This window comes from Sphaeramia orbicularis, chromosome 1, assembly GCF_902148855.1.
Source record: "Sphaeramia orbicularis chromosome 1, fSphaOr1.1, whole genome shotgun sequence".
In the NCBI taxonomy this organism is placed as follows: Eukaryota; Metazoa; Chordata; class Actinopteri; order Kurtiformes; family Apogonidae; genus Sphaeramia; species Sphaeramia orbicularis.
In genome coordinates, this window is record NC_043957.1 from 31289029 (window position 1) to 31308532 (window position 19504).

Genomic DNA, 19504 nt, shown 5'->3' on the forward strand with positions numbered 1-19504 from the left:
CTCTGTTTTATTGACTTGGATGACTCTTTACCATCAGCCAAAATATATCAAAAAGATCATTATTTTCTGAAAGTTTCACTGAAATATTGGAATTATAAGTAACTTGAAAATTAAAAATTGGCATTTTTGTAGTAACACGTGGACACATTTGGTGTTCAACAGTCTCTGTCATGTAAGCAGAGTAACTTATATGAATGTATTATACATATTTGAGTAAGTATTTAAAAGCACTTTATCATTATGTACAACAAAAGTTGGGGAGGTAAAATTTTTAGGTGAAAAATGGTAAATTACTGCTTGGTAACATGTAGACTTGAAATGAACATCAGTTTTTTTAAGCTTCACACAAACATTCAAAACACGTGGTTCTTAACAGAAACTGATATCAAGTAGGATAAAACCTTCTAGATAATATGTTCAACTATGCTGAAAATAAATTTAGGAGTAAAATATTAAAAAGTCTCTGTTTTATTGACATGAGAATGTGGTAACACGTGGACAAGCTGCCATAGTGACACATGGATGACTTTTTACCATTGTATGCATCAGCCAAAACGTATTAAAAGATCATTACTTTCTGAAAGTTTCACTCAAACATCTGAATTATAAGTAACTTGAAAATTAAAAGCACGTGGGCAGGGCCTTTTAAGCAACTCACAAATGTTCAAACCAATAAATATCAATAATATTCACAAAATAATGACTATATACTTGAAACTTAACAATCATCTATATAATCAACAGATTGAATACATTCTTTAAAATGTTAGATATAATTTTTAGCGTCAAATTTGAGCTATATTTTTATGTCCGAGGCATGGCTATAGTGTAAAAAGTACAATCAATAAAAGCAGTTGGAACTTTTTTTTTCTACAAGTGGTATTTTAAAAAGAAAAACAGTTCCATAAAGTAGAAATCTTCAGCTAAAAAATGAGCCCACTTGATAAATGATGTGTGCTATTTTACTTTTTCATATTGATGGTCACTTTCACTTCATCGGACCCATATGTGATCTATTGTATTGCAGCAACTTTATCTTGCAAGGTGACTAGACATGCATTTAAAATGCATGCTTTGTAGCTTATCTGTCTCCACTTGTAGATTGTTTCAGCTGATTATCACCAGCCTTTGACCTCAAAAGTAGACGATGTGAAAATATGATGCGAGACACGTGCTCGCCCACAACCTTCTCTCTGAATCGACACCTCAGGAAAGGGGGAGACAACAAAGGTTAGGCAGCTCTTCACACAGTTTCTATAGTCTGTACACAACTTGAACAGATGTAGAGAGGTGATTACCTATTGAGACACCTCTGAATGAAACTAATAAACCTGGTACTGAAGAAGTCAGGATGAAGAGCATTTCTACATTTTACTGCCTCCTATGTGGTAAGTGTAACAATTAAACATATTATTTAACTCAAAACTGCCTCAGCTCTTTTCACATCATGCAATTCTGGCAGCTACGTGGGCAAGTGCATCAACGAGGATCAACGCAGAAGGACCAGAGGGAGGTGAAGTCTCGTTCAAGTGCTCACATTCTGTTGCCTCGCCATACACAAAGTACCTCTGCAAGGACCCATGCAAAGCCAATGAAGATAAACTGGTTAGTGTAAAATCCGGTGGGAGCAAAATGGAGGGGAGGATCGTTTTGGAGGATTCGGGTGATGGAGCCTTCACTGTGACCTTCACTAAACTTCAGCTTTCAGATACAGGAAAGTATTGGTGTGCAGTGGCTCGTCCTGGTTTTGATACATATATTGAAATACATCTCTCTGTAAAAGAAGGTAAGTGAATTATGTTAATGTGATTTTGTTGTTGTTGTTGTTGTTGTTTCAAAATACTTTTATTTATATCTCTGCTTTGACATGTAGCGGACCAAAAAGAAACTGTTACAAATGCTACAACATTCGTGACTTCTCCCACATGGACAAACCAAAGTGTTACCAGCTCAAGTGAACTGATATTTCATACAGACACCAGTGCAAACAGTTCACAAGGTATGACAAAACTACAATCTCTTTTCAAATCAAATTTGTCCAATCCAATCTAATCCAGCTTTATTTGTAAAACACTTTAAAACAACCGCAGTGGTACAAGCGTAGTGTTGTACAGAAGAATAATTGAAAGAAAAATAGAAGAATAAAATAAAGACATAGAACTGTACAAAAAAAGAAAACGGTGCCGTACAGAAGAATAAATAAACCCAAATAAAAAGAATAAAATACAAGAATAGATCAAAAAACAGCCATACAATTAAAAACAACAAAATAAATAAATAAATAAGAACAATAAACCATATATATATATATATATATATATATATATATATATATATATATATGTGTATATATATATATATATATATATATATATATATATATATATATATATATATATATATATACACACACACACACACACACACATACATACATACATACATACATACATACACACACACACACACACACACACACACACACACAATATTTTGAGGCAGGGATTGAAAGACAGTGTATGACCAATTAGTTTATTGAAAGTCATGAGAATTTATTTGCCACAAGAAAATTGACATAATAGAAAATGTTTTTATTCTATGTGTCCTCCTTCTTTCTCAATAACTGCCTTCACACGCTTCCTGAAACTTGTGCAAGTGTTCCTCAAATATCTGGGTGACAACTTCTCCCATTCTTCTTTAATAGTATCTTCCAGACTTTCTCGTAATAGTTTTGCTCATAGTCATTCTCTTCTTTACATTATAAACAGTCTTTATGGACACTCCAACTATTTTTGAAATCTCCTTTGGTGTGACGAGTGCATTCAGCAAATCACACACTCTTTGACGTTTGCTTTCCTGATTACTCATATGGGCAAAAGTTTCTGAAAAGGTGCGGATAATAGTGTTAGGTATGATTATGACATCAATATATGTTTGGTTTCAAAACCATTGACGTAGTGCCTGCTGAGAAAAAACAACTAAATGTTCATTGTAAATTTTGCTTCCCCACCCTGTATACACACATATATATATACTGTATATATATATGTATATATATATATATATATATATATATATATATATATATATATATATATGCTTCCAAAAACCATTGTTGCATCTAATCTTACAGCTAATAATAATAGAAAGGGTGTGAACATCAAGACAAGTGAGTTTCTGTCGAGGCATATCAGTTATCAGTTCATCTGTTGAGGTTGTGTTAAACTGAGCTGTCTTTCTTGGTTTTGTTCAGCCACAGTCTTATACTCGACTATAGGGGCTATCGCTCTGCTGATCATCTTGCTGCTGATAATAAGATTCAAGAAATGCAAAGGAAAGTCAAGACCCCAGCCCTGCAACAGAACAAACCTCAACATGACTGAAAACCAGGTATGAGGCACAAATCAAACATCAGTCTCCTCACACAATACCAAATATCTCCCTGGAAAAACATGACAACAGCCTCAAGTGAATCTGGAACGGTAATTTTTTTTTCATGGTTTCAGTGGTCACTAAGTAAAAAGGTGTTTTCCAAACAGCTAGTCTCATAATTGTGTTTAATTCTGAACAGGAACACTTTAAAGCCGCAACTTCTCACTATTGAAAGGTGTTGGGATAATTTAACAAGAAGAATCCAGTCTGACTCTGCTTAAAGGTCACGGAGTCCATCTGTCAGTACCTCTAAAGGCCACAAATGAACATCCAAACTGGGCCTCTTCTCATTTCTCTTTTTTGTGACTCCTCATGACTTCACTCCTCAAATCCTTTGCTTGTAATCCAGAAATTGTTCTCAGTAAGATACAAAGAAAGGTTTATCAGTCCTCAATGTACGTTTCAAGGAGAGGAGGATTAGGATTGGTAGTGGTGGCAGGGGTGCCATCCTGCTTGAACTTAACTGTAGACCAGAAATAATAAATAAATAAATAAATAAATAAATAAATAAAGTGTGTTGAAAGCAAAACAATCCAATCCCTGCAAGGTGCTGAATTAAAATCTGGTAAGATAAGATAAGATAAGATAAGATAAGATAAGATAAGATAAGATAAGATAAGATAAGATAAGATAAGATAAGATAAGACTTTATTGATCCCACTGCAGGGAAATTACAGTGTTAACAGTGTCAAGTTAGGCAGAGGTCAGGGCCCCACAGGTCACACCAGGCACCAGAAGGCCTCATAAAGAAGTGTAACACCCAGCATTTTAACCAATGTTAAGTACAGCTTAGTATTAAAAAGATGATTTGAACTGATGTATTGCATTAAATTAGATATATGTAATGTGATCAATAAGTATACCTAAGAAAAGAATGTTTAAATGAATGTTGATTCATTTGTGATTACTGTGTGTAGAGGAGACAAGTTGAGACATGTTAAAGCAGTGAAGGGGCATGTTAGGGCAAAACCCAGCAGAAAAGGAGAAGTAAAGTAAGCAGCACCGAGCCATCTGCAGCTGAAGCTAACTGATAACGTTAAGAAAAGAGAAGTGACATAAACAATAGGCTATTTTCTGCACCCAAAACTGGTCAAGACCGGTAAAAAAGGGAAGTTCTGCCAGAGGCATTTAGACATTACTCATCTATCAATGAAGTCAACTGTCTAGGCATCAATGAGGTAATGCCTAGAGTTTGGTTAAAAACCAGAACCGCTATTATAGCATTTTCAGAAGTGCAAGACGCTCTAAGAAGTTGCGTGCCCTACGTTGTAAAACGTAGAGAAGATAACTCTGAGCGATGCTCTTTTGAGACCCGAAAGGAGCGTGGCAGATTGGCTTCGGAGTTAATCTTACTTCTCAAATAATGCTGGAGGTTCATCTGATAGAATAACTTTGCATCGACGGATCGAACTTTTAAAAGCAAAGACCTATTTCTTCAGATGACAAAGGACCAAAGACTCTTAAAGGCAAGAATTGTATTTTAAGAGCTTTTACCACCTTTTGGGGAACATTTGCCGACGGACCATCTGTTTAACAGACTTTTGGTATTTTTCTCCACTTTGGCCTGGACTGGAAAAGAAGAAGAATTTTTACATTTTCTTATTTCTTTTCTTTTACCCAGTATTTTAAGACAAACTCGGCAGCCCTGATCAAGCTGTTGAAGTTGTCTTTGCAAATTAAATTAATTTTTACCTTTTGACTTTTTACAGTAATTAGATTAAATTTGGTTTTTGATTTTTCTACATTTATTCAATTTCTCTAACTTCTTGACTTTTTCCTATTTACGTTTTTGATATTGATTAAGTTTTAATTTTTGATTTTTATCCGAATTCTCCGGTTTTGTAACTTTTTCCGATTAATACTCGGTAAGTGATAATCCTATTTTTCTAAATTATACAATTGTTTATTTTTACTAGGTTAGACCTTTTTCTATATTTAGTTGTAATTACTATTCTTACATTTTCACTTATTGGGCTCTTTTTCTTGTATTACAAATTCTTTAGGAATTTAAGTCTTTTCAGACAACTTTGTGGTTTAAAGAAGTTTCCATTTTTATTCTTATTCGTCCGATTTTATCCGATTAAGTGAATTTTTACGAATTTATCCTATTGGATTCTTTTTCCAATTTTTCAATTCTTTATGAATTTGAACCTTTTTCAGAAGACTTTGAAGTCATTAGTTTTATTTCCATTTATCCGATTTTTCTCGGTTACTGGATTTTCTACGAATTCAGTCTATTCGACTTGTTAATCTAGATTGATTTTTGGATTCTAGTTTTATAGTTTTACTTTTCCGATTCAACCGGATTTACAACACTTTCTAGTTTTTGATCTTTTTACCAATTCGTGATTTTTCCTTTTACAGAAGTTAGAGAAATAATTATTCTTATTTGAGAACTTTTCCAATTTTGATTTTCTTTCAATTTTGGATTGAAGAAAAGAGACTTTCAACACCATTTTATTTTTATGTTTTTCTTCCCCTTGAGGAGATCAAGCGAGGCAACAATTAGGGACATTTTCACAAGGCTGAACTGTGGGTTGAGAGATTACAACAGGGATTGCGTTGAAGTAAGGAAAATTGAGGACAGTTTAGGTTTAATAATCAGGATATTGATTTATGGTTTTAGAAGTTCAGTTTAATGATTTTATTAGGGATTAATTGATTGATGATTTATGTATATGCTTTGCTTTGCTAAAATTGCCTACAATAAATTTATAAAAAGTAAATTCTAAATTCTCCTTGAGTTATTTCCCTGTGTGGCATAATATGCTGGTGAATGTAAAACGTTAGGTTTATTGTGTGCATAACATCAAAAGTCTCAAAGGTCCTGAAAGTATTTTAGCCTTTATCCACCTACCATTTTTATGTCCCGAAAGCCTATTTTCCTGGCTTTTAAATTATTACCTGTCATGTAACAAGTGCACTAATCCATGTGGAACAGCTACCAAAAACCAACTGGACTGGTATTATTACTGACCACAGAGTGGGTTTCTCCTGGCAGTTCTGGTACCAGGGTTAGCGGGGCAGAGGTTGGGATTAAAGGTAGTTAGAAGACAGGCGAGTGTTCCAAAATAAGTTCAGCTGAGTAGTACCTCTTCGGGTTAGTTCGTGAGGGTAAGACCCCAGTTCAGACACAAGAGGTCAGGACCCTATTTAAACGGAGTGCTGAACCACGGTTAGTAGTACCGGAGGATTAACAACAGCAACAAAAAAACCAAACCAAAACAAAAACAAAACAAAAACAAAGTGCAGGAAAGACAGGCAGAAACATTTAACTGTGAAACATGAAATACAAATACAGGGTGTCCCATAAGTCTCCATACATAGGAAAAATAAACGTTTCTTGACATAAACCATTTTTATTTATATAATATGCTCTATATGACTGCCATTTTGTCGGGAACACATTTCAATGCGTGTCCTCCACTGCTGAAGAACTATAAAGAAGAAATATAAAGAAATACATGTTAGAACCATATATGTATGGAATGTATTATGTCTCCTGTGTATGGAGACTTATGGGACACCCTGTAGAACCACCTCAGAGCTCCTCAGTCACTGGACTCCTTCAAAAAGGGGCTAAAAACATTTCTGTTCAGACAGGCTTTTTATGGCCCACCATGCTACTTTGTTTTATTTGCTTAGTCTTTTATTCCTGATACATTAGTTTATTTTTAAGTGGACTGTCTTCTCTCTGTAGCACTTTGAGATTCTGCTGAATGAAAAGTGCTTTATAAATGCAATTTATTATTATTATTATTATTATTATTATTATTATTATTATTATTATTATTATTACATATGTTTATATCTACAAACACCAGTAAAGTGAAGTGTTTATCTTACGAAATGTCACTGAGCTGAATTTAATGTTAACGTTGTTTTGAGTGTTTGTATCTTTAAACAAAATACACAAGAATGTGAGTATTATTATTGTGTGCTCCTGTCCAGCAGAATAACTATGATGTGGGTGTTGACATAGCCACACAGGATCCACCGATGTCTGCCTCTACAGCAGAGGAATCAGCCACTCCCGTCTATGAAAACATCGGCTCCTCCAAACCCAGGCCTCCTGTTCGGCCCAGAGATTCAGCTGGGAATTCCCAAAACAACCATGACACCTATATTATTCCACTGCCCACAGTATCATATAAAAGGCAGAAATGCACATGAAACACACATAACTGCAAAGTCTACAAACACAACTCCATCAGGGAGCTGTGCAGGTGGCGTATCATCTCATCCAGCCGCCGTCTGCAGTGACTCCACCAAAACCAGGTCACTTTGGTTTGGATTGGATTTATCAGGAACAGTGACAGGATCAACCACTGTCACATATTAATAGATCATCTCAATTTTAACATTACAAAAGAAAAATTTCACTCAGCTACTCTGCTTCTACAGTTTGTTGTTGTTGTTTTTTTTATACTTTTTCATTTTGTCATGACAGTCTAAACCAGGGGTGTCAAACTCATTTTAGTTCAGGGGCCACATTAAGCCCAAATTGATCTCAAGTGGGCCGGACCAGTAAAACAATAGCATAATAACCTGTAAATAATGATGACTCCAAATTTGTCATTTTGTTTTTGTGCAATCATTAAATTATGAAAATATGTACATTTACAAACTATCCAAACAAAAATGATGTGAATAACCTGAAAAAACTAAAATTTCTTGAGAAAAATAAATGCAATTTTAACAATATTACACCTCAACTTACCATTTATACATGCATATTATGGATTGGATCTACAAAGGCACAAAATATTTAATAACAGGAAGAATAATGTTAAAATTTACAGGTTTTTCACATTTCATTGATCAAGGATAGTTTGTAAATGTTAATATTTTCATAATTTAATGTAAGTTTTTATACTAAGACAAAAATTTGGAGCTGTCATTATTTATAGATGTAAAGTAATATTATGTTTTTCACATTAAACTAAGAAATTTTGGAGTCATTATTTATAGGTTATTATGCTATTATTTTAGTCAAGATCACATTGTCCTGTATGTGGAACCTGAACTAAAATGAGTTTGACATCTTTGATTGTTAATATCTGAAGTGTAATTTTTGCAAATTCATCCCATTGGCTGGACTGGAACTTTTGGCGAGCTGGTTTTGGCCCCTGGGCCACATGTTTGACACCCCTGGTCTAAACTAAATGAATCAGGATGTCCAATAACAGAAATAACTTATATTTCATAATTCAGCCCAATTCACCATTTTGAAGTTTAATGTTTTTTTTTTTGTTTTTTTTTTTTTTACTAAAACTTTTATTGCACGCAGATTTAACTCTACAGTTGTTGTTTTTTTTTTTTTTTTTGAAATTTAATTCAAAAGTTTCATGTTTTTGCATTGCCAAATTAATAAATGAATCCATTCTGCTGGTGCATCTCAATTTATCCATAAAGAGCCAAATGTCCTCCAGCGACCAAAATCATTCACTGATATAAAATATTTAATACCTATTGATCCACTAATGCAATCAAAATGTAAAAAAAAAAAAAAAAAAAAAGGTGTAAAATACAGTTTGTCATCTTTTCATGGTCATCAGATATGACCCATTTGGATGTTCAGAGGCTCCGTAGTGAACATCGAAACACTGTCATCTTCTACAACATTGATTCACCAATAAAACCCATGGAGTTTAATAAACAACAGTGGATGGAGACAACTGGTTTATGTTCAGTTAATAATATATTTTACTGAAAAAGTCACCTTTTCTTGTGTTTTCTACTTTTTTAATATAATAACCCTCAACTTTAATTTAAGCTTCAGTGAACATCTACATGATCAGTAAATTAAATACAGGAAAATACCTGATTAACACTGAAAAAATGCTAAATGCAGAGGGCGATATTATAATAAATTGCAACCAATCACTTATGAAAAGTTAAATTAAAAAAAAAAAAAAAAAAAAAAAAAAATTGGAAGTGCCACAAAAGTAGCACTGGGTCTTTATGGGTTAAACAATTTCAGCCAAATGGGGCTTGTTAGAACTGCAATTTTTACCTCCGCCAAGGAGGTTATGTTTTTGCCAGGGTTTGTTTGTCTGTCTGTTTGTCTGTCCGTTAGTGTGCAACATAACTCAAAAAGTTATGGACAGATTTTGATGAAATTTTCAGGGTTTGTTGGAAATGGGATAAGGAAGAAATGATTAAATTTTGGTGGTGATCGGGGGTGGGGGGGCCCACGGGGGGGGGCACTGATCAGCCTTGTCGGAGGTCTGCGCTCTCCGAGTGCTTCTAGTTTTTTTTTTTTTTTTTTTTTTAATGTCTGGGGGGTTTAGGAATGTGTTTTTTTGGAAATGACATATTGGAGCGCATACGCATAGAGCACTTGCATTTGTGTGTACAGTTATTGAAAGCATTTAAATACATGTGGAGATGGAAAAAAGACACTGATGCTGAAAAGGTGTATTTGCAATTTAAAATACATACTGTATCAGGATGTTGGTATCATGTTTCACTTCAGACTTTAGCGAGTCCTAGTGGTCAGACTGAAAAAGAGCACTGTTGAATGAAAGTGTGAGTGTCAATAAATGATATGTTTCATGTTATGAGGCTTGTGCATATCGATCTCATTTCATTTGAACACAGGTTTATTTTTAATATCTCACCTCCTGACATCTTAAAAGCCACTTATGCAGCGTATTCTTGATCCCTACTTTCAATTCTACATTACTAAGCTACAGATGAGCGAAAAGGTGACACTTTGTAATAAAACAAACATGATAACAATTTGGTGTCAAACAAAAATCTGCATTAACTTGCAAGATTTCAAAAAATATTCCAAGGCACACTGTAGGATTTGTGTGAAATAAAATGCACTTATTACTCCATGGCAATCATTTAAAATACAGCCAACGCACTGATAACTAGAAAAGCACTCGGAGAGCGCAGACCTCCGCCAAGGCTGATCAGTGGCCCCCCCCCCGTGGGCCCCCCCACGCCAAGGAGGTTATGTTTTTGCCAGGGTTTGTTTGTTTGTCTGTCTGTCTGTCTGTCTGTTTGTCTGTCCGTTAGTGTGCAACATAACTCAAAAAGTTATGGACAGATTTTGATGAAATTTTCTGGTCTGCGCCCCCCCCCGTGGGCCCCTCCACCCCCGATCACCACCAAAATTTAATCATTTCTTCCTTATCCCATTTCCAACAAACCCTGAAAATTTCATCCAAATCTGTCCATAACTTTTTGAGTTATGTTGCACACTAACGGACAGACAAACAGACAAACAAACAAACCCTGGCAAAAACATAACCTCCTTGGCGGAGGTAATAACATGATAACAATTTTGTAAAAAGTAGGTTTTGTCTATTTGGTCATTTGAAGTTCACTGAGTGTACATCCTATCATCAAAGTTGCTTTAAGTCACATGTATCAGTCTTTCTTAAATGGGGGTACACATACCCTCCGGGGTACTTGGAAGAAACCCAGGGGGTACTTGGACATTTTTTGGGGTAAAAATACAATAAATAAGTCATCATGTACTGAATACAAAATAAATAATAAGAATTAATGCAGAAATAAAACACAGTCAATACATTCATAAAACTAGAAAAGCACTCAGAGAACTCGGAGCCCCCCCCCCAAAGCTTTGGCAACATTTCAAGAACATTTCTATTTTATTCTATTTCTATTTTATTTGGGTAATGAAGCAATTATTTTTGTTGATGAAAGGTTCATTTACACATTAAGGACCAATTCATTTATTTTCCTTATAAATGACAGAGGCCACTTTTTGGTTTATATTTGGCACACAAAATTCACTTCTAAAAATTTGTTATTTTTAATATATTACAGTTAAGTATATGGTGCTTGTTTGCACAGTTTTGAAAATAAAAACAGACACCTTTGGCACAGGTACAAATTCTGCCTCAATTATTCAATCAAAAATGCTGAAGCGTGAGGTGGGGGTACTTGGCTAAAAAATATGTCAGGGGGTACTCCACTGTAAAAACTTTGAGGACCACTGACAAATCAAACATTAACACAAGAAGAAAAGTAATCTGGATCTATGTTTCAGGCAAAGTATAAACCATCCGGGAGCCATGTTTATGAGAACGGTGACATGAAACGGTGAAATGATGAAGGTCTGAGGATGAGTCAGGTGGTTTACCCACACAAATAACAACAGATTTCATTGTAAATTACTAATTTATGTATGGTTTAATAACCTGTAATAACAATATTTGAGTTAGCACATATGAAAGCGCCCTTTTCTGGTGTTGATCCTCCTCCAACCAAGATCAGCTACTTATAAGGAAGTGGCACTAATGCATGGATTGATGAATGATTTACACAAACGTACAATGAACCTGAGTGCTCAGAATTCAACCTGAACTATTATCGTAAAAACAAGAACAGGAATAGTGAATTTGTAGAGATGCATTGTGTGTGACCAGGTTAAAATACTGTATGCCACTATTTCAGTTGCACAAGTGTCCTTTTTTCACTTTCATAACATGATTTTTTTGGGTGGACAGTTTAGTGCATGAAAGAGGAAGAGGTTCATATACATGGACATGAAAGCACTGGATCGAACACAGACATAAGATAGTTTTAACCAAAGCTCCAGTACAGGTTGTTGTCCTTAAAGGTGAACAGCCACAGTGGGAAAACTGGGAGTGATGGCATCAGCCTGGACGTCACGGAGAACAACTGCAATGGTCATCATTACTGCACTTCAGTTCCAAGGTGGGACAAAGGTTCATCTAAAACGTTTTACTTTCTGTATCACAGTGAGTGGTTGATCAGTAATTCACTGCTGTTAGACTTAATTTTCTCTTACAAAATTTGTTCTGGGCCTGAAACCTGAAAGTACAGCACTAAGACCAATGATGTAGTGATGTGGTATTACCCTTCCATGTTTAGTTTCTCCATTTAAGCTCAATTTAATAAAATCCACAAAAAAAGACTATTATCCTGTTCATTCAGTCACAATTATTTTGCCACTAATACACTATATACTGTGTCATATATTGTTTTGTTTTCTTTTTTACAGCTCTGATCAGTGTCGAAACTATGACTGTTACCAGTGTGGAGGGTCAGAGTTTTGACTTCATTTGTAAATATCCAGCTGAAATGCGGTCAAATGCTAAGTATTTTTGCGTTGAAGATGGCCAAATGTGCAGTACAGTCCTGATAAAAACAGATAAACACAACAACTGGACAAGAGATGGACGTTTCTCATTGTATGACAACATTACTGGGGCCTTCTTCCTGGTCCGGGTGGACAAGCTCATGTTGCAGGACAGTAGGAAGTACTGGTGTGGTGTGGATGTCGACTCTCACCCTGATCATATTAGTATCATACAACTAAATGTCTCTCAAGGTTTGTCACTACATTTGATCACAGTTTCAGTTTCACAGTTTTTATATTATGAAATTCTAGTGTTTGTAAGTACATAATATAATGTTCACAATAAAGCAGTGGTTCCCAGCCTTTTTTGGCTCATGACCCCATTTTAACATCGCAAATTTCTGGCGACCCCAGACATTCAAAACAAAGACTTTGTTTTTTTTGGCTAAAATTAATTTGTTTTTGATCATGTAATAGTTTGCCATGCTATGTTGCAAATAAACATTAATTTTAGACAACATTTAGGCTATATAATGTATATTATTATGGACGGAAGCAGAAAAGTCAGGTGTAGATTACTGCACAAAGTGAGACTTTTATTTTCCTTGGTCAGGATATGTACAGTCAGCCCAGCTTGGATTTACAAGGCTGACAATTAATACTGAACAAACAATAACTCAAACTATGAATTATGAAAGAGCTGCAGCATCTGAAACCGACCACAATGAACATTTGAAAGATAAACTACCACAGTGCTTCAGTTTCAGCTTCACAGTTTGTCATGTCTTTTATGGATTATGATTGTCTCTGTCAACTCACCATACATTTTTATGAGTAAATTGTTTTTTTTTTTTTAAATCAATTACTAGAAATTTCAGGCGACCCCATGTGGGGTCCCGACCCCAAGGTTGAAAAACACTGCAAGAAAGGCTCTGTAGAGTTTTCAGACCGAGAGTGTATTTTAATAAGAACTAACTCATCATGGTTGAAGATTTAACTCAACAGTTCAGTATGTTGTTGCTAAATAAATAGTATTTGCTTGTAACTTGTCTTAGTACACTCAGAAAATCCCACAGCTGATAGTTGAGAGCTCTGACAGCTTTATTCTTGTCCACCGTTTCCCATAAAGTTAGATAAAATATTTTTACCTTAATTACTTATTCTTGATAGATAATGTAACTGGGACTCAGTATGTTAGTGTTGCACTTGGTTGAAGGTGATTACTGATGTTCATAAATAGGAATAAAATGAAGAATATGGCTGAAAACTAAATTATTCCAACTGCATGGGCAACAATTTAGTATTATAATTTGGTCCACATGTTAATTTCCTTCTAAACCCCTCATGCTTTACATGAGGGTTACATTTCCCACATGTTCCTCATTTCTGAACTTTGAGTTTCCCTGATAATGCAACTACATATAGGTTATTACTGACCATTAAAGCAGTATATACATTTTTTTCTATGTGCATAAAACTTGAATTAGTATATTTTGCTCTTGTTCAACAGAATGCAGCCCAGTAAACCTCTCACATCGCAGTAAGTATATGTATGACTATGCTATATATATATATATATATATATATATATATATATATATATATATATATATATATATATATATATATATATATATATATATATATATATATATATATATATATATATATATATGTCGAAATAGGATCATTGCATATGACTATAAATGGTTTACGTATCTCTCTTCTCAGCCACTGATGAACCAACACATCATAACATCATAGTGGACAGTGAGTAATATGCATGTGTACAGTCAAATATGGTATGTGTGAGTTTGTTGATCTTAATTTGTTGCTTTCACTTTCAGAGCACAACCTCCCCTTGTTCCTGACCGCCGTGATGTGTGTCGCAGCGCTTCTGTTTGTATTTCTGTTCACCCTTTGTCTGCTGCTGGTTGTCAACAAACGAAGATCGAGCAGACAGGTTAGGCCATGAAATAAGCCTTTTCACCCACTACCATAACTGTTCTGTTAAACCATAAAGACTCAGCGTTACTTTTGTGCCACTTCCCAAATGTTAATATTAATCTTAACTGATTTAACACCATTTATTTTAATATTATGCTCTGTATTTTGCATTTTAAAGTATAAATCAGGTATTGTTTTAAACAGTCGCCGAAAAAATTACTAGGCCACCCCTCATTTTCTTCAATTTCTTGTTCATTTTCGTGCATGGTACAACTAATTTGTTTGGACAAATATGATAACAACAAAAATAAGTCATAAGAGTTTAATTTCAGAGCTGATATCTAGCCATTTTCCATGTTTTCTTGACAATACCCAAAATTACTTAGGTTCTTACATCAATAGCTATAGCATTTTACTGACAAAAACAGTGCTTTTAGGCATTCCATGTTTTCTTTTTTGTCTGTGTTAGTCACATGATGCACACAGGAGTTAGTACTTGATTGCATAACCATTGTTTTTGATGACTTTTGATGGTCTAATAATTTTTTCTGCAACTGTATTTAATTAATGTGTTGACCCATGGGGATCCACGGGTTCTAGATGTGGTAGTTTTTATGTTATTAAGTACTCGTGCATGCTGTACCGCATTTGTCCAACAGTCACCGCCAAAGCATTCTGGGTAGAGCAATGTGATTGTAAGGCTATTGTATTCCAAAATTACTAATTTCTCCCCAAATTTTCATCTTATTAACTTGCCATTTTCACTTGTCTCTTCCTTGACCAAAAATACATAGATCTGTCAAACTGCAGCAGTCAGCTCTTTCCAGATTTGTGTGAGTTATAATCATGTAGATGTCCATAAAAGCTCAGACTAAAGTCTTCTACAACTTTGATTCACCAGTAAAACCCATGGAGTTTAATAAACAGCAGTGAATGGAGACACTTGTTTTATGTTCAGTTAATGATAGATTTTACTGAAAAAGTCACTTTTTCTTTAGTTTTCTCTGTTTCTGATATAATAACCCTCAACTTTAATCTGAGGTTTTATGGACATCTACATTATCATTGAATTAAATACAGGGAAATACCAGATTTTCACTGAAAAAATTCAAAATACAGAGGATAATATTATAATAAATGGTAATAAATCACTTATGTAAAGATTAAATAGAGAGAAAAAAATCATTTGGGAACTGACACAAATGTAGCACTGGGTCTTTCTGGGTTAAACATTTTTGATTAGTAGATGATTTTGGTCGTCCGTGGATGTTTGGTTCTTTATGGGTTTATTCAACTGTATGTAAACGTAAAGATACTCTGGTCTCTAAAGCCACAGATGTCGACTGACTATGTGACAATGATGCCTGGTGTGAGACCTGAACCGGAACACCGCTGCAGATGTTCGTTTCCGGACCGGATAGATCTTTCAGATTTTCCACCCCCGCCTCCTGACCTTTGCTTCCACTTCACATCAAAGCAACGGGAGTCCACTGTCACCCTTGGTGTTGAAGAATACGTAGACGTGGATGTATCAGAGCGGCTCTGCCAGTACCAACATCTAGATCTGGGTCGGTCAGAGGAGCACGTCTATCACAGTCTTCATGGAAACACTGGCCCTAAAGACAGAGCCAGAGTCAAAGAGTAGTTCATGCTCACAAGTTCAGAGTCAGATTTCAGTAGCTACAGAATCAGAGATGATTACTTTGAGACAACAAAGGAGGCTGAACTTCCCCTAACGCTTCAAATGAATGGGCAGAATTGCACAGTTGAATTTACAATAAAGATCCAAATTACATTTAAATTAAAATTATGCACTTAATTTTATGGCTATGTTGTTCTGGTCAGCTGTTTATTGTTTTGCTTTCTGACGCAAATTCCCCGATACATTCTGATATCAGTAGCCCACACTTTTGAATTCCCACTGACATCGAGCATCAGTGGGTTGTCTATGAGGCAGCACCAAGCTGTTTTTTTTCACTGCAGGGATGCATGGTGGTCATTGGCTAAATACATAAAATCATGCCACCCAAAACCCTCTCACAGATGTTCAGCATTTCTGGGAGTGAATGGGTCAGTCAGCAGGCCAGGACGCTGGACTTTGGACGTTGGATTGGATGAACTGTTCAACAGAGCAGGTATTGGTCCGAAAGGATGAAGCCGTTTTGACTGACAGCGATGTTGAAACATACTGGCATCGGAGCACGTTGGAGCTCAAACCCATGCGGATATCAATGGAAGAGAGGATGTTTGCCAAAGTGCTGTCCAAACTGTGTCTCTGTGTTTGTTTAAAAGACACAGCTGGACAGTGCAATGCCTCAGCTTTACTTTGGTGAAACAATATGGTCTACATCAGCTGAAGAGAAACAGGGCCAAGTCATACACCTGCAAGTGTGTGTTGCTGTGGTTTTATGGCATAGATGAAGCATAACAGCCTCAGTTAAGCATTCCTTTTTTTTAAAAAATTGCTTTGCTGTAATACGACAAGTTTCATGATGGAGCTGTAAGATGAACTTCATCTGTTTTAAAGACCAGCAGCTGCCACTGCACAGAATGCAACCAAATTAAAGGAAAATGTGTCACAATTTTAAAGGAAGTTTGAGAAGACTGAAAAAAGAAAACCCAAATATATTCAAGTTTCCATCCACTACAGTCAAATATTAAGAGCTATTTTTTTCATCATTGGGTTAAAATATTTACCCATTAAAATGGTGTTTCACTCAGTAATATACAAGTTATTGATTGAGGAGCTGATAAATGTATGAGATGTAATATTTGTTTGTGCACATCATTATACATGGTGGCATTTCATTACTTTTTTCCATCTATTATAGCATTTTTGTCTGTTTCTTGCACTGAAACAAAGAATCCTGCTGTCTCCTTATTAGTCCACACATGGAGACACACAGTTATTTACTAAATCTGTTTCTATTCCATTTATTTTCATTGCCTTAGCAACAATAGTGCAAATAAAAAGAGCTATATAGAAAAGCACCTAATGGTTGGTCTGTCCATATTAACTCTGATCTCTGTGTGTGTGTGTGTGTGTGTGTGTGGGGGGGGGTCCATTTTAGTCTACTTAAGAAACATTGTGGACTCTAGGTGAGATATGGTTCATTGTGGGGTGATTATACTAATGAAAATGCACTTATGAAAGTGTTAATTCATTTCAGGAGCTACACTCCACCCTCAGAAAGTATATACTGTATATGATTAGTTGCTGGAGGAACAATGGTGTTATCTGTTTGTCTGTGAACTGTTGTTTTGAAGCCAGTAGTTTGTGATTTTGTTGTTGCCAAGGTGCTATTTTGAAGCCAGACGTGACTATATATGGACAAAGGGGTCAAAAGTGAACTAATGCTTCGCACTATCTTACAAACTCAGTCATTTTACAGTTTTATTAGTGGTCCCTATTAACCACAACTACCTTTAGGTGTCTGGAGAGAAAAAAATGTGACTTAAACAAACTGAAAGTACAAAGGTCTGACTCAACAAGCAAGCAAGCTGATATATAGACCTGCCAATAAAAGACTGATATGGAAGACATTAAATTGTATATGCCCTGAGATCTGATAAATGGAAAAAGGGGGCCAGAAGAGAGAAGTTCAGCCTAAGTCTATAGATACAGTCGGCAACAACGGGAGTGCCCACAAACATCACATCCGGTTAGAGCTGAAGGGGAATAAAAACGGTCTCTGCCATTATTCACAATGCAGAAGAGTTGCTGTGGGCCAGAAAAATCACCAAATAAAGATTTAAGTTTTTCCGAATAATAAAATGAAACCACAAAGCAGGACAAAATGACCTCAAGCTATCAAAAGAGAGGACGAGTTCAGAATATTATGGGACCCAACAACTAAATGTGTATGTCTCCAGTGAGCGCGTCATTTCAGGTCAGTTTAATGTAATGTGAACCATTTCCAAACAATCGTAGACTATGTCAGTGGTATCAGCAATATTAGATTAATTGTTTAAATGCTAGTGAATTTTGTATGTCATTTGTGTAGATTTCCTCATAACATGTACAAAAATACACATTCAGTACCTAAGTAGAAGTACAGATACTTGTGTACAAAAATCTGGTAAAAGTAGAACTATTGATTAAAGTTCTTTACTGAGTATGGTATATGGAAAAAAAAAAGTGCTGGCTCAGAAATGTACTCTAAACATAAAATCAAAGCCCCCTGAAGGACATTTCTATTGCCTGTTTCTGTGCAAAGCTAAAATAACCTCACATCATATTGGACCAAAAACAACATTAATTAACATTAATTCATCTATTTAATGTCAGGTACTGAAATTATGTTAAGTTTAATTCATCATATCTGTAGTAAAATTGATACAGTCCCTTACGAGGTGACTCCATTAAGTAGCAGAAGATGTGTGTAAATGAAACTTCAGACCACAGGATCGGATCATTCGCCCAGTCTTTTAAAATGTATGGACAACAATCCAACCCCAGTGGATTTAATTCTTTAATATATCGATCCTCGTCAGAAGGCAATAGCGACTCAAAGTATGTCATGACAACTTGTTAGCGTTAGCAAAACAAGTTTACATTCCGCGTTTTTACGTTACAGTGGACTGGGGATTGTTTTCCCCCTTAGGTTTACCCACCCCCAGCTGTGATGTCGTTCCCAACTGTATCGAGGACTCAGGGCTTCTCGCAGCTGACCCTAGTGGCCATCAGTGGTATTACAACTTTAAGATACTCCTGCATTTTGGAGCAGAGGTCCTTAACCCCTGGATCCCTTGAAACCTTACACACTGAAGTTTAGACTTTTAGATGTTGACTACTACTAATATTATCTTGTTAACGATGATAACAGTAAATATTAAAGTAATTGCACATGAACTTGGAAGGCAAGCCAAGGCAAGGCAAGTTTATTTGTATAGCACATTTCAGCAACAAGGCAATTCCAGGTGCTTCACACAGGACATTGAAATATAACGACAAGGGAAAAAGAAACACATTTAAAACATTATAAAAGAAACATGTAAAGGGTGATTAAAAACAGCAAGCAAGAAAACAACACATAAAAC

The 19504-nt window shown here is 35.5% G+C and overlaps 2 protein-coding genes across 3 annotated transcripts; both read left to right on the forward strand.

The window, feature by feature from the left end:
* Nucleotides 1-1259: 1259 nt before the first annotated feature.
* On the forward strand, nt 1260-7798 carry LOC115426649 (uncharacterized). Of its 2 annotated transcripts, none has more exons than XM_030144776.1 (5): nt 1260-1388; nt 1463-1786; nt 1874-1999; nt 3254-3390; nt 7384-7798. In XM_030144776.1, the coding sequence occupies exons 1-5, from the start codon at nt 1352-1354 to the stop codon at nt 7603-7605; spliced, it is 846 nt and encodes a 281-aa protein (XP_030000636.1). In that variant the 5' UTR covers nt 1260-1351; the 3' UTR covers nt 7606-7798. The 2 variants fall into 2 exon arrangements, with proteins under 2 accessions (XP_030000636.1, XP_030000644.1); XM_030144784.1 differs by having other exon boundaries at nt 7387-7798.
* Nucleotides 7799-12001: 4203 nt separating this feature from the next.
* Nucleotides 12002-17410, forward strand: LOC115426786 (uncharacterized). Its single transcript, XM_030145017.1, has 6 exons — nt 12002-12132; nt 12440-12769; nt 14028-14057; nt 14249-14287; nt 14365-14480; nt 15795-17410. The coding sequence occupies exons 1-6, from the start codon at nt 12066-12068 to the stop codon at nt 16107-16109; spliced, it is 897 nt and encodes a 298-aa protein (XP_030000877.1). The 5' UTR covers nt 12002-12065; the 3' UTR covers nt 16110-17410.
* Nucleotides 17411-19504: the final 2094 nt, after the last annotated feature.

Excerpts from the sequence above, each read along its gene's own strand:
- LOC115426786 (XM_030145017.1), top strand. The coding sequence starts at position 12,066 with ATGGCATCAGCCTGGACGTCACGGAGAACAACTGCAATGGTCATCATT. Across the intron at positions 12,133-12,439 it reads TACTGCACTTCAGTTCCAAG|CTCTGATCAGTGTCGAAACT; the intron begins GTGGGACAAAGG and ends TCTTTTTTACAG. Across the intron at positions 14,058-14,248 it reads AGTAAACCTCTCACATCGCA|CCACTGATGAACCAACACAT; the intron begins GTAAGTATATGT and ends CTCTCTTCTCAG.
- LOC115426649 (XM_030144776.1), top strand. The coding sequence starts at position 1,352 with ATGAAGAGCATTTCTACATTTTACTGCCTCCTATGTG. Across the intron at positions 2,000-3,253 it reads CAGTGCAAACAGTTCACAAG|CCACAGTCTTATACTCGACT; the intron begins GTATGACAAAAC and ends GGTTTTGTTCAG. Across the intron at positions 3,391-7,383 it reads TCAACATGACTGAAAACCAG|CAGAATAACTATGATGTGGG; the intron begins GTATGAGGCACA and ends GCTCCTGTCCAG.